At 33.1% G+C, this 13,594-nt stretch overlaps 2 protein-coding genes and 1 long non-coding RNA gene across 3 annotated transcripts; 2 read left to right on the top strand and 1 right to left on the bottom strand.

Annotated features, from left to right (window-relative positions):
* LOC132276186 (11-beta-hydroxysteroid dehydrogenase 1A-like) lies at window positions 1-1,982 on the top strand. Its single transcript, XM_059777505.1, has 6 exons — window positions 1-296; window positions 385-577; window positions 744-829; window positions 958-1,089; window positions 1,197-1,361; window positions 1,524-1,982. Exons 1-6 carry the CDS (start codon window positions 102-104, stop codon window positions 1,779-1,781), a joined length of 1,029 nt encoding a protein of 342 aa, XP_059633488.1. The 5' UTR covers window positions 1-101; the 3' UTR covers window positions 1,782-1,982.
* Window positions 1,983-6,247: 4,265 nt separating this feature from the next.
* Window positions 6,248-8,540, top strand: LOC132276183 (11-beta-hydroxysteroid dehydrogenase 1A-like). Its single transcript, XM_059777502.1, has 6 exons — window positions 6,248-6,728; window positions 6,844-7,036; window positions 7,387-7,472; window positions 7,592-7,723; window positions 7,869-8,033; window positions 8,119-8,540. Exons 1-6 carry the CDS (start codon window positions 6,537-6,539, stop codon window positions 8,356-8,358), a joined length of 1,008 nt encoding a protein of 335 aa, XP_059633485.1. The 5' UTR covers window positions 6,248-6,536; the 3' UTR covers window positions 8,359-8,540.
* LOC132276184 (uncharacterized) lies at window positions 6,536-9,264 on the bottom strand. Its single transcript, XR_009470845.1, has 3 exons — window positions 9,028-9,264; window positions 8,714-8,940; window positions 6,536-6,669 (listed from the first exon to the last, which is right to left on the bottom strand). It is a non-coding gene; the product is annotated as an uncharacterized LOC132276184 (long non-coding RNA).
* Between the last annotated feature and the right edge of the window lie 4,330 nt (window positions 9,265-13,594).

The raw sequence follows: 13,594 nt of genomic DNA, 5'->3' as shown, positions 1-13,594 counted from the left end.
CAACTGCATCTATATAATACCATTCACTGCGTTGCTTGTTGTCAAGTCCATAACCTCTCTCTCTCTCTCTATATATATATACATATATATACAGCACAGCAATGGATATGAATCATCTGATTCACAACTGCTTGAACGAAGTGGTTATGGCAGTAGTTTTTGTCTCGCTATGTTTGATCCTATCTCCGTTCTTCATTTTCAAGTTCATGCATATGATCTCGAGATGCTTCTGCAGTACTGAAAACATGAAAGGAAAAGTAGTTCTCATCACTGGTGCTTCTTCAGGAATTGGGGAGGTTCATTCTTTTCCTTTTTCATCTCTCTATATTTATTGATTTCCATTTATTCCATATATAATATATACTATGAAATATAAATTTGCAGCAATTGGCTTATGAATATGCCAAGAAAGAAGCTTCACTGGTCATAGTTGCCAGGAGAGAGAAGCGTCTCCTAGAGGTTGCTGAGAAAGCTCGCGGACTTGGTTCCCCTCATGTTCTTTCTGTTTGTGCAGATGTCTCAGACGTCAACGACTGTAAACGATTTGTTGATGAAACTATCAACCACTTTGGCCAATGTACGTAATTATATATATATATATATATATATATTGCATGTTCACTAGCTAATACTTATTTATGAGCTGTGATACATCATACATACATACAATACATTCTTTTCTGTTTTTTTCCTTCGAAAAAAAGGTTTGATTACAGTGGATCTAAAAAATGGTTTGATTACAGTGGATCATTTGGTAAATAATGCCGGGATAGGTTGTACCTGCACATTTGAAGATGTCACTGACATTACCAAGTTCGCACCTGTGATGGTATTATTTGTCGTAATATTACTATTTGTTTATCATTCTTTTATTGCTTTGTACTGAGTTTTGTTTTTTCTCTGTTAATTTGCTTTTTTAAGTTGATTAAAGTACTTTTTCTACTTGGAAGTGAGCAGGATATAAATTTTTGGGGATCAATTTATGCTACTCATTTTGCAATTCCTCACCTCAAAAAGACCAAGGGAAAGATTGTCGTAAATTCGTCATCTGCGGCACTGTTACATCCACCAAGAATGAACTTATACAGTGTAAATAATTAATTTGATACGTACCTGTACTACACATGATATAATCTCTATTAATTCTACTATATCTCATGTTTAATTATTGCTACACATTAATTGTTTTGTTTCAGGCAAGTAAAGCGGCATTGATAAGCTTCTATGAGACACTGAGAGTTGAGTTGGTTCCTGAAATCACAATGACTATTATAACTCTAGGTTTTATAGAATCAGAAATCACCCAAGGCAAAGTTTTATCCAAGGATGGTTTCATTGAAGTAAATTGCAAACTGAGAGATGTAAGATACTTTACAAATGAATCCTAATACTTGTTTATGTTAATAAATTAAAGTAAAACCGTGGCTAATGCGTCTGCTAACACATTCACTGATTAGAGTAATTGGGTTGGATACGAATCAACAAATACGTTAATCAAGTGACCATGCATTAATGGTTGACAGGATGCTGTTCAGGCAATGCCGGTGATGAGTTGCAGGGCATGTGCAAAAGCCATTGTTCATGGAGTGTGCCGAGGAGAAAGATATGTGACTGAACCAAAATGGTTCAGGGTGCTGTTCATGCTTAGAAGTTTGTCTCCTGAACTGGTTGAATGGTATTACCGAACTTTTTACTTCACAAAACCAACAATCTCTAATCAGATGGTATCAGACAACCTTCGATCTACTTCACACGGGGTCACACAAACCAAAGCGGACTAGGTTTATATTTTTGAGGTTCTTTTTTGTTAGTGTGTTATTGTTGATCAATCAACTTGTTTGCGCTGTTTCAAATTTTAGTTCTTTTTGTATCTTCATCATGTCTGTACTTTGTAATTGTTTGCATGTCTTGGTACTGCAAAAAGCAGTACTTGTACTTTTATCCTAAAAATCATATTATTGTGATACCTCTCCGCAATTCAACTGCGTCAACGGAAAGTAAAGCGTAAAAGTGACAAAATTTAAGTCACAAATAATAAAAACAGGTACGTGAGAGCAACACCCATTTAAAAGAATAGTGACTTAGGTCATGATATTAAGGCAAAACAATTGTGAAAAAAAAAAAAAAAAAAAAAAACCTTTACTCACTTACCTACTTGTTTAGACAGCTGTGCAAGAAAGTGCCTAGATCAAATTGAATTGCATTCATTATAAGTTTTTTTTGGGTAAACATTCATTATAAGTTGCAGAGTAGAAGAGTTCATTTTATTTTTTTTTTTGTTAAAAGAGTTCATTTTATTTTGCATCTTAAAAGCAAGTGAAGTTCAAAATTTGAAGAATTTAGATTATTCCCAGATTAATGAACGAAGACATATAAAGCATAGGCCTTCAGGGTAGCTTTAACTAATTTTTACAGCTTTTTGAATCTAACTAATTAGCTGAAATTTCAAATTTATATTAAAACAAAGGGAAAAAAAACCTAAATAATATAGTTTTTTTTTTATTAATTTTATAAAATAGTATGATTTTGTCCATGGGTATTAATGCCATTGCAAATTCTAATTTTATGCGTATTTTAAGGATAAATTGCATAAACTCCCACTTTCATTATGAGGATTAAAGCAAGGAGATTTTATGCAATTTCTTTAAACAATGTATGAAATTAAAATTTGAAGATCAAATATACAAAGAATTTGGGCTTGTCTAAATATATAGGTAGGTGGACAATTATTGTCAACGGCCCATTTGTTCCGAAGTTTGGTGAAGCGCTGCTTGCTGGTACCATGTACACCGAGTCTCACTTGACTTCTTCAAAAACCTAACAAAAACAATAAAGTAAATTACACTAACGGACAAATCTTACATAAGAAAGTTTAGCATTTATTATTTTGACCTCTTTTTAGGTGTATGTTCAACAATGTCCCTTTCCATCCAAATTTATAATAAAAAAAAATTATAAAATGACTAAGTTGCTTCTTACACTATTTTTTTTTTTTTCAAGATTTTTTAGTACATGGTAATATTGTTGGAGAGGAGAGAGAAAGTAACAAAAGAAATGAGATAGAATACTTGATTTTTTAAAATTGTATAATATATTTTGTATTATAAAAATATATTACAGATAAGGGTATAATTGATTTTTTATAATTTTAAAGAAGGTGAGAGTAATAAATCTCAAACGCTTTATCCATATAAAATTTGCCCAAATCCCAACGAAGGTAAGTACAATTTATTGAAACAATAAAGTGAAACCATCTTTGGACGTGGCAATCTCAAATAGAGTTTTCGGTACCACTTTTGTGACTATAAACTCTAATTTAGTGCATAAAGTTATAACTTTTTTGCATGTAAATTCTACTCATGTGCACAGAAACATTACTTTTTGATGACTTAATTTGTACAAAAATAATACTTGGATGCCCAAGAGTAATACCTCTGATGCATCACCAATTTTTAGGCCTCCCCAAAAGCTTAAGAAAAATAACATTCTGAATACTTTCTCTATCTAATATTAATTGTCTATTTTTTTTATTTTTAGTTGTCCCACGATAATTATCATATTTCAAATATTTCCTCAACCTTCTCAATTTATCCTTACAACATGAAATTAATAAAAGTCCAAAGTAAAATTACTATGAACTCCACCAATTCAAAAACAAAAAGAGAATTTTGTAAATTCATTTATGCCAATGCAATAAAATAATATTAAAAGTCAATCTCTTAACCTGAAAATCGTTACAAGTGAGACTCATCCCACATTGAATGCGAAAAAATTGAATGAGTATATATAAATTGGGTGTTAATCACACCTAATAATTTAATTTTTTTGTCGGATCGCAAAACACTCGTCCTTTTTACAAAAAGCCAATTTGATGACTTAATAGCCATAACCTAGTTATTTATGAACAGTGATAAAATAAATAAATAAATTTCTTTCTAAAAGTGGTTTGTTAAATGCACTAGGGTTGAGCTTATACAGTGTAAACAATTAATTTGTTACACTTTATATTATCTCTAGTCCTCTGCTCATGTTTAATTATTGCTATACATTCTTTTTTCTTCTTCAATTTCTGGCATTGATAAGCTTCTACGAGTGGAGAGTTGAATTGGCTCCTGCAATCACAATAAGTTCAATAACTATTATGACTCAAGGCAAACATTTATCAAAGGAAGGGCTCATTGAAGTAAATAACAAATTGAGATTATAAATTAGTAGAACATTTTTACTCCTAACTGTTGATGTGATCCAATTACAAATGCATACGTAGTTTGTAGTTATAAAATCAAAAAAATGATAAATAAAAACAATAATTTTTTTGGAATAAATTCAATCATCCTATCTGGTTTTCTTATTTATTGTTTTCCTGATTTTGTAATTACAAATATGAACATCCAAACAAATTGAGATTCCATGAAGGTCACCACAATACCTAAATTTTTAGGCATGAGTGAAATGGAGCTATTTCAATCTTTCTTTGTTTGGCATGAATTTATAAGTGAGAACGACAATTCCCTTGAAATGAATACACCAACTATTGACAACAAAATACAGTGCAATAATCAATGCATGAGCCAAACCTTATATTTGGGGGCTAAATTAGTATAAAAATCAAAATAAGCCTCTTAGTTCATATATTTGTAATTTTTCTTTTTTATTTAGTACCACAAGAATGTAGTTCTATCAGGATGTGGCCCAATAGTAAATAAATACATCCCTTTAGTTAAAAAGTAAAAATAAAGGATACTCCGTATTAAGTATGCTTCATTTTGGATTGAAAATCAATGTGGGGACAATATAGTGTAATAACAAATACATCTGTAAAATAGATACGTAATATATGATTAAACTAGAATTTGAGAGGTAATTTCCAGTCATAACCATTTGGGCTTCCTCTAAATATATAGGTACACTTTTTTACTTGTCTAATTATTATCATTGGTCCACCTGTAAAGGCTACAACTAGAAGCCATTCAATACTCCTTCCCAAAAGCCTAAGAAAAACAACAAAGAATTCTATTGAATGAAAAAGGTAAAGCAGGAGAGACTTTACAATTCTTGAGTTATTATACCCCCAATCTTTCTGTTGTTGAATTATTTATCAAGTAAGTTTTTTCACTAGTAAAAATCTCAAAAATATGATACCAGAGGTCTCTTTCCCTCCTAATCAATTCATCAAATAAGCAAAGAAAAAGTTTTTTATGCTTAAAATGGCAAAAAAAAGAAAAAAAAAAAAAGTCACGTGTATTCCCTATTGGTTATGAGAGATATTGATCATTCTGTTATGTCCTTTTTATTATTGAGAATTTGGTTGTGTCTTAAAAAAGGCACCAACCTTCACCAAAATGTATTCAATGCATTAGCAACACGTGATATCACATCCACCTTTGCTAAAAACTGTATTCTTTAATAAAATAATAATAATAAAATAAAATAAAATTCACCCTCCCTTTTAATTAGTACACTATTTTAATTGTATTTTTTAATTTAAATAACAAAAATAGCTTTTACACGTGATTCACCCTCCCTTTTAATTAGTACACTATTTTGAAAGAATCGAGTGGGCTTCCCTTTATATAATATATAAATTTCATTCAACTTTTATAGTCAACCTATTTCTTCATTGTTTTTTTCCCTAGGTTTTGTACCTTATAACTAAATATTTCAAGCCGAGTTTATTCAAATTAAAATTTTCATATATAGTGTTTTGGTGATTTTGTTTATCTAAGGGGTCTTGAATTTTATTTTATTTTTCCATTTTTGGTAGGTAATGACTAATGACCATTTCAAGGCGCATTAATATATAATATTACAAAAATAATGTTATTTCGTGGTAACCCAATGAGACTTTTTCTTGGATGGGAGAAAGCATACAATACTCCAAAATATTTGTATGTGTACCTCTTGGATAACAGAAATATTGAGAATTTACAAGAGATATAATAACCATGAAAACTCTTCTTTTGCACGATTCAATTTGATCTTATTACAGTCGGTGACGAATCTAGAAAATTACGTGAGTAGAAGTAAACTTATATATAGTGGGATTTTTCTAAAATTTTAGTAGGAACAATTTAAAACATATAAATAATAATACAAAAATAAAAAATTTAGTGGAGACGGATGTCCCTCTAAACCCATAGCAGGTCCGTGCCTCCCCCAGTGCATGCAAGAGAGAGCCGTGTTTGACATCCCATTCAGCCAGAGCATCTCTAGCATTGGCAAGCATTATTATGCTTGAATGCTCGGTATTCTATCAAATGTGGCCTATATAACACCTTTTACCTAATAATGTCTTTTAGTTCCAACATGAAAGCATGAATTCCATGCTTCCAACAGTATGATGACTTACCACAAAACGTAGTACCCAGGGTATCGAATTAAATTTACACTATATATATATATATATATATATATATATATATATATATTCAGCACTACTTCAAGCCTTCTCACTGCATTGCTTGTTGTCAAGTCCATAACCTCCCTCTCTCTCTCTCTCTCTCTCTATATATATATATACACACACAGCACATGCAATGGATATGAATTATCTGATTGACAACTGCTTGAACGAAGTGGTTATGGCAGTAGTTTTTGCGTCTCTATGTTTGATCCTATCTCCCTTCTTCATGTTCAAGTTCATCCATATGATCTCAAGATGCTTCTTCACTGAAAACATGAAAGGAAAAGTAGTTATCATCACTGGTGCTTCTTCAGGAATTGGGGAGGTTCATTCTTTTCCTTTTTCCTCTCTATATATATTTTATTTCCATTCATCACGTACTCCATATATATATATATATATATATATATATATATATACTATGAAATATAAATTTGCAGCAATTAGCATATGAATATGCAAAGAAAGAAGCTTCACTGGTGATAGTTGCTAGGAGAGAGAAGCGACTCTTAGAGGTTGCTGAGAAAGCTCGCGGACTTGGCTCGCCAGATGTTCTTCCTGTTTGTGCAGATGTCTCAAACGTCAACGACTGTAACCGATTTGTTAATGAAGCTATCCACCACTTTGGCCGATGTACGTGTTTAAATTTATATTGTTCGCTAGCTAATTTTTTTTTTTTTTTCTCTCATTCGTCAATTCATCATTTGGAAATCAGTATGTAGTCATAAACAACTGACTGATAGTTATAGCCTGCATGAGTAGTTCGGTTGATGATAAGACCTTTTGAGATCCCTGGTCCTGAGTCTCATCCAAGGTGACAGGATGCTGAAGTTTACAAACCATCCGAGAGTCCGAGTGACTGGCGGGTGAACTCATTCTTGGAAAGTCTGTTTGACAACTCAATAACTATAGCTTAGTTATTTATGGGTTTTGATACATTTATTGTTTTTTTTCTTCTTCTTCTAAAAGAGGTTTGTTTACAGTGGATCATTTGGTAAATAATGCTGGGATTGGTACTTTCTGCGCAATTGAAGATGCCACTGACATTACCAAATTCGCACCTGTGATGGTACTAATCCTTCGAACAGAGTAGTAGTATTTATCAATCTTTTCTTGCTTTTGAGTTTTGTTTTTTCCTTTGTTTTCTTTTTCAAGTTTAAAGTGCTTGTACTACTTGGAAGTGAACAGGATATAAACTTTTGGGGATCAATTTATCCTACACATTTTGCAATTCCTCACCTCAAAAAGACCAAGGGCAAGATTGTCGTAAATTCATCAGCAGCTGCACTGTTAAATGCACCAGGATTGAGCTTCTACGGTGTAAACAACTAATTTTATACATTGTGTGTATATATGTGTATGTGTGTGTGTGTGTGTGTGTGTATATATATATATATTTGTTGTTACTTTCAATTTCTTTTAATTAAATATTATCTTTTGCCACCCTATTGTAACTTAATTTCAGGCAAGTAAAGCGGCATTGATAAGCTTCTATGAGGCACTGAGAGTTGAATTGGCTCCTGCAATCACAATAACTATTATAACTCTGGGTTTTATAGATACAGAAATCACCCAAGGCAAACATTTATCAAAGGAAGGTCTCGTTGAAGTAAATCCCAAACAGAGCGATGTAAGATACATATCCACCGCTAGCTATACAAGTTTGTATTCCTAATACTGTTTTTGTTAATTAAGTGAACGTTAATGGTTGACAGGTTCTTATTCAGGCGTTGCCGGTCATGAGTTCCGGCGCCTGTGCAAAGGCTGTCGTTAATGGAGTCTGCAGAGGAGAAAGATATGTGGCTGAACCAAAATGGTTCAGGGTGCTTTTCATTCTAAAAACCTTATCCCCTGAACTAGTTGAATGGTATTACCGCACAATTCACTTCACCAAGCCAACAATCTCTAATCAGGTGGTCTCCGGCAAGGGGTCTTCACAAACTAAAGAAGACTAGGTTTAAATTTTTTAGGTGCTATTGTCGATGTGTTAATGGTGAATTAACTTTCTTGCTGTTTCAAATTTCAGTTTTAGACAGTTGTGTTCCTTTTGTATCTTCATCATGTTTGTTGTAATTGTTTATTTTAGGACTACAAAAGGTTCTCCTAATAATTACTCACCCCATATATGGTGATAAACTTGGTCTTCCTATTTTACCAATTAGCATGGAGCTACTTCTAAGTTCTGTCACACCGCAAATGATAACACTGAAAAGACACCACAATAATACTAAAAAATAAAATAAAATAAAATAACAAAAAAAAAAAGGAAAAAATGAAAGAAAAAGAAGACGATGAAGCAAGAGAGTTTACCGGGATGGCAACGGTTTTTTTGGGGACCATTTTCGATCCAATCCCATCCCCATTTTTGGTCATAATCACGTCCCGTCCTGTCTAATCTGCTCTCCAGAAAGCCCGTAAGAAAAATAAGATCGATGATGATGGTGATAGGGCATAATATAGAACATGTTCCCTTCTATCTCTTCTCGCATTCACCTCAAAATCAAATACATATCCGCTAGTTAAGAGTTGTTAGTGGCCTACAAAAATAATGCACAGATCACACAAAGACTCTGGTCATACAATAACCATTTAGTTCAAAATGTGCTTTGATTCAAAAATCCCACCTCAACCACCCTCTAGCATAGAATTCTTCAGAAAGGTCATAGCTCAAGCATCCTTTGAACAAAAAGCCTTCTATATTGGGATTCCATGTCAGACCATTGGAAGCTCGCCACAGTCACTAATGACCACTCCATTTCAGGACGATTACCTCCGTCCGTCTCTTGTGACTCGATCAGCATAACAATATCCATGCTCTCCAAAACTTGTCCGAACACAACATGCCTCTAATCCAACCATGGCGTCTGTCATTCAAAAGAAATTAACAAACATATTTTGAAACTGAAGTGTGACATTGGAAGGTTTTATTGATGAATGGGTTTAAAAGGAGAGTCATCATAATAGTGTGCAGATATATATAACTATATAAATGTACATAAAGTTCTATTCATTTTAACACTAATAGATACCTATTAAGGATTCTATTTAAATGAAAAAATAATAATAATATTATGTTGTTACATTTCCTTAATATTATGTTACTAGTTTTCCTAAATTACTATGATAGATTCCAACAATTCAGTATTCTGATAGACTCCTATGGTCTTATCAAAATCGATTCTCAAATAACACGTCAACATAGAGGCAACTTCAGTATGAGAAAGAGATCTATTTTCAGGTACCTTGACAGTGCATATGAAGAACTGACTTCCATTGGTATTGGGGCCAGCATTTACCATGCTAACAACTCCAGGTCCAATATTGAGACACTGCAAATATCCAATATTTTCATAATTTTGATTTCACATAAGATAACTGTATAAGAAAAGAAACGACTTCCGCTCGAACCATACAAGTCTTACAAGATACAAAGCACGCTAGAAGATTATCTGGGAAAACAAAAATTAATCCATCTTCCCCCCCACTACAACACCCGAACACAAAAATAAATAAATAATAAATCAATAAAAATGTAGAAGAATATCTTAGATGGGTTCAATCAGCATTATTGCAAAATAACAAATACAATATAAAACTTACTGAGATCTTCTCAATAGATTTTAATAATCAAACTATTCTTTTCTTCTTCTTCCCTTTTTTTTTATTTTTTTATTTTTATGTTTTACTTTTTGACCAAAGAATATTAGATGGGTTCCATTGAGAAATGGGTCCCAACCTCCTGTATGATTGACATAAGTAGCTAGGATATAACTTACGTTGGAAATTCTCATCTTTGGATTTGCGGCCATATATACTTTTACCACCAGTTCCCTGCAACAAATTCCGAAGAAAAGCATTATAGAACAGATTGGCCTGCTCATAAAACAATGCCTAAATAAAAGGCAAGACATCCTTGTAAGAGATTGCACTATTAGTCACCAGTCCAGGATTAAAACGGGGGCATAAATTTATCAGCAGTAAAAAATTCTGACAGAGACGTAGATTTCCAAAAAAGTATGTTTCTTTAAATCGAGAGAGAGAGGATCAATGCCATGATAATGTCAGGTGATATCATCAAATGTGCCAAGTTTTATGATGTCATTGAAATAACAACATCACAAGAGATGACTGATCAGAGGATGATGCGTGGGACACAAAAATATAATGGCAACGCTGTTTGATTTTTTAATAATTGACTGGTATAACAACTATTCACCTTTTGGTATCTCTTGATATCAATCTTCCCACATCCAACTTCTATTCGGAGCACCAGAGTTACAATTCATATCCAGTTTTAGCCTTACTTTCTCTTAAACCCTCTTAATCAAACAAACTTGGGGGCTATTTGGTTAAGTTTTCTTCTCTCAGAAAACTAGAAGGGAAAATAAATAAATACATAAATAATAAAAACGAAAATTAGTTTGGTAGACATTTAACTAAAAACTGTTTTCTGAACATTGAATTAAAAATAATTCTGTTTTTTAAATACTGTTCTTTGAAAATTGTTTTCAAATAACTAAACAAAACAAACCCATAATTTCATTGTCACTTACACTATTACACACACTAAACTATAGGAAAAAAACAATAACTAGTCTTAGAAAATGTCATGAAAATTGTGTTCCCCTCCTTTGTTGGATTGAAATAATAAATTCATTTCTACAAGTTAATGTAGAAAATGATTAAAAATTAACATACAAACAGAAAGGAAATGAAAAATAACCCCCAGTAAATTACTACAAAAACAGAAGAGAATAGTAGTGTAGAAGACAATTGGGAGAAAGAACAGAGGAGCAAAGACCAGAAAGGTCATATAGTTAGATTTTTACTTGTTGGTACAGTCAAAAGCTTCGAAATTTCTAGTTCAAGATAGCGAAAATGCTGCATTTCGGGGCCAACAAACCTCACAGACATTTTTTTGTAAAGATGCTCTTCTGCTAATATTAGTTTATTTTTTTGTATCATGATTCACTAACAAAGTTTTGTTTCTTCTTGAAAATGAATGCAAGAATCAAGCATTGAAAGTAAACACTAAACAGTACCCACATTTCCTTGATAAAAGTCTCCTCCTTGAATCATGAAATCCTTGATGACATGATGGCATGCGGAACCTTTGTAGCCAAATCCCTTATCTCCTGATCAAGATCAAATCAAATCAGAGTATATCAAAAGCTGACCTCAATTAGGCAATAGCAAAAAGCAACAAAACTTTACTACTAAATTATAAGATCATAATAACAACCTGTGCAAAGAGCATGGAAGTTCTCTGCTGTCTGGGGCACATCGTCACCATACAATCCAATCACAATCCTGCCAGCAAGCTTCCCTACCGGATTCCCAATGCTTGATTGTAATCCCGCTTACTGGAATTGAATGATTATGTAAAAATGAAGTACTAATTTTCAAGACACAAATATACATCTTTTACTTTTTAATACTTCATACTACTTCTGTCACTTCCAAGCAGTTTGAGGGGACAATGTTAAATCAGGAGCTGTGAATGGCATTGGGAAGCATAAAAGCTGCTGTCGCAAAGAAATTAAAACACTGATTTTTGTCTTACAAATGCTCTTATGTCTAACAAATGCTCCGTTTGGTAGCTGAGAAAATATTGGAAATAAAAGAAACTCAATAGTCAATATTGTTCTTCGCCTCTAAAATACTTAAATCTTTCACTTAAAATTAGAGTAATAGGAGCTATTCACTTACGCTGTGTTTGGAATGAAAAAGGAGAAGAGAGGGTATATGGTCATTTTCTCAGCAACCAAACGTATGAGGGTAAAGAGTAAAAAGAAAAAATCCTGACCTCAACTGTGGCCATAATCGGGCTAAGAAGTCTTGTTTCTCTCTGAAAACTTTTGTTGGACGAGTATGTAAGACTCAACAAGGCTGAGAAGCTTGAAGAAGACGCTGAAAATGATTTATCCGAGGGAAATGTACACTTTCCAAGCTTTGTAGAAGAATTACAACTAGGGCTGAGAATTTTGATCTGAGAGAGATTTCGTGGGCTTGAAATTGACCCAACATCCAACTGCGAGAGTACAGGGAAAGTTTAAGTTCATTAGCAAGATAGAGAGAGAGTTCATATACATATATATATACAAATTATATATGTAGAAAGATAAATAGAATTGGGATTAGGGTTTACTTACCAGTGTTGTGAATGGAACTACCATTGATGAAGATGTTTTCGTGGCCAAAAAAATTCTCCCCGTGTCGTGAGATTAGGGCTCAGTTTGGTAGAGTGGGTTTGAAGGGAAAGGGAAGGGAAGGTGATGGAAGGTTATAAAAAAATTGTGTTTGGGTAAAATTGGTGGAAGGGAAGGAAAGGAGAGGGAAGGGTTTGGAGGGTTAAGGCAAGGCTTGAACAGTAGATTTGTTAACCTCTCAAAAATGGGCGGAAACGGAAGGAAAAGGAAGGCAATGGCACATGTGATAATCGTGATGCCAATTTTACCCACACAAAATCAAGGATTTAGTTAAGCAAAACAAGAATTACAGACCTTAATTGGTTGATTTAGTAAAACAAAACCCGTACATATAAGTTAGCCATTGCACAGAGAAAGAGAGGGGGGAAGCTTACAGCGGCTGAAACTTGCGTACAGCGAACCCGAACTGGAACAACCGGCGATGGAAACGGCGAACCCAAACTAGAACAGCGGGCAAGGGAAACTGAAAGATATGGGTTTTGATTTTTGGAACAATCTGAAACAATATGCCGATATGGGTTTTGAACCTTTGATTCTTGCAAATGATAGATAAACATATGGGTTTGGAACTTGGATTGTTGTAGTTTTGTGGTTTGCAGTTGCAAAAGAGAGAGAGTGTTGCAGAGAGAGAACGAGAATAGAGATGGAGGCGGGGACCCTAAAATGATGACCCTAAAAATATTATATTTATATTAATATTTTTCTTTTCTTTTTCTTTTTCTTTTATTTTCTTTCTTTTTTTTTTTTTTTTTACAAATATTACATACTTAAGTTATTAATTTTTATTTTAAATTATAAAAGGGTATAATAGTAAATTTACCGAAATACTTTCCTTTCCTTTCTTTCCCCAAACATAATTATTATCCTTCCCTTCCTTTTCCTTCCTTAATCAACCAAACACAATACTAAATTAAAATTATCCTTCCCTTCCCTTTCCTTCCATTTCCCTCATAACTAATCTTATCCTTCCCTTTCAAACCCA

Source organism: Cornus florida, unplaced genomic scaffold (genome assembly GCF_030987335.1).
Source record: "Cornus florida cultivar Cherokee Brave unplaced genomic scaffold, ASM3098733v1 CherokeeBrave_3.0.0_Hap2_Chr10, whole genome shotgun sequence".
Taxonomy (NCBI): domain Eukaryota; kingdom Viridiplantae; phylum Streptophyta; class Magnoliopsida; order Cornales; family Cornaceae; genus Cornus; species Cornus florida.
The sequence above is the reverse complement of the archived record's forward strand: the minus strand, read 5'-3'. Positions and strand labels throughout refer to the sequence as shown.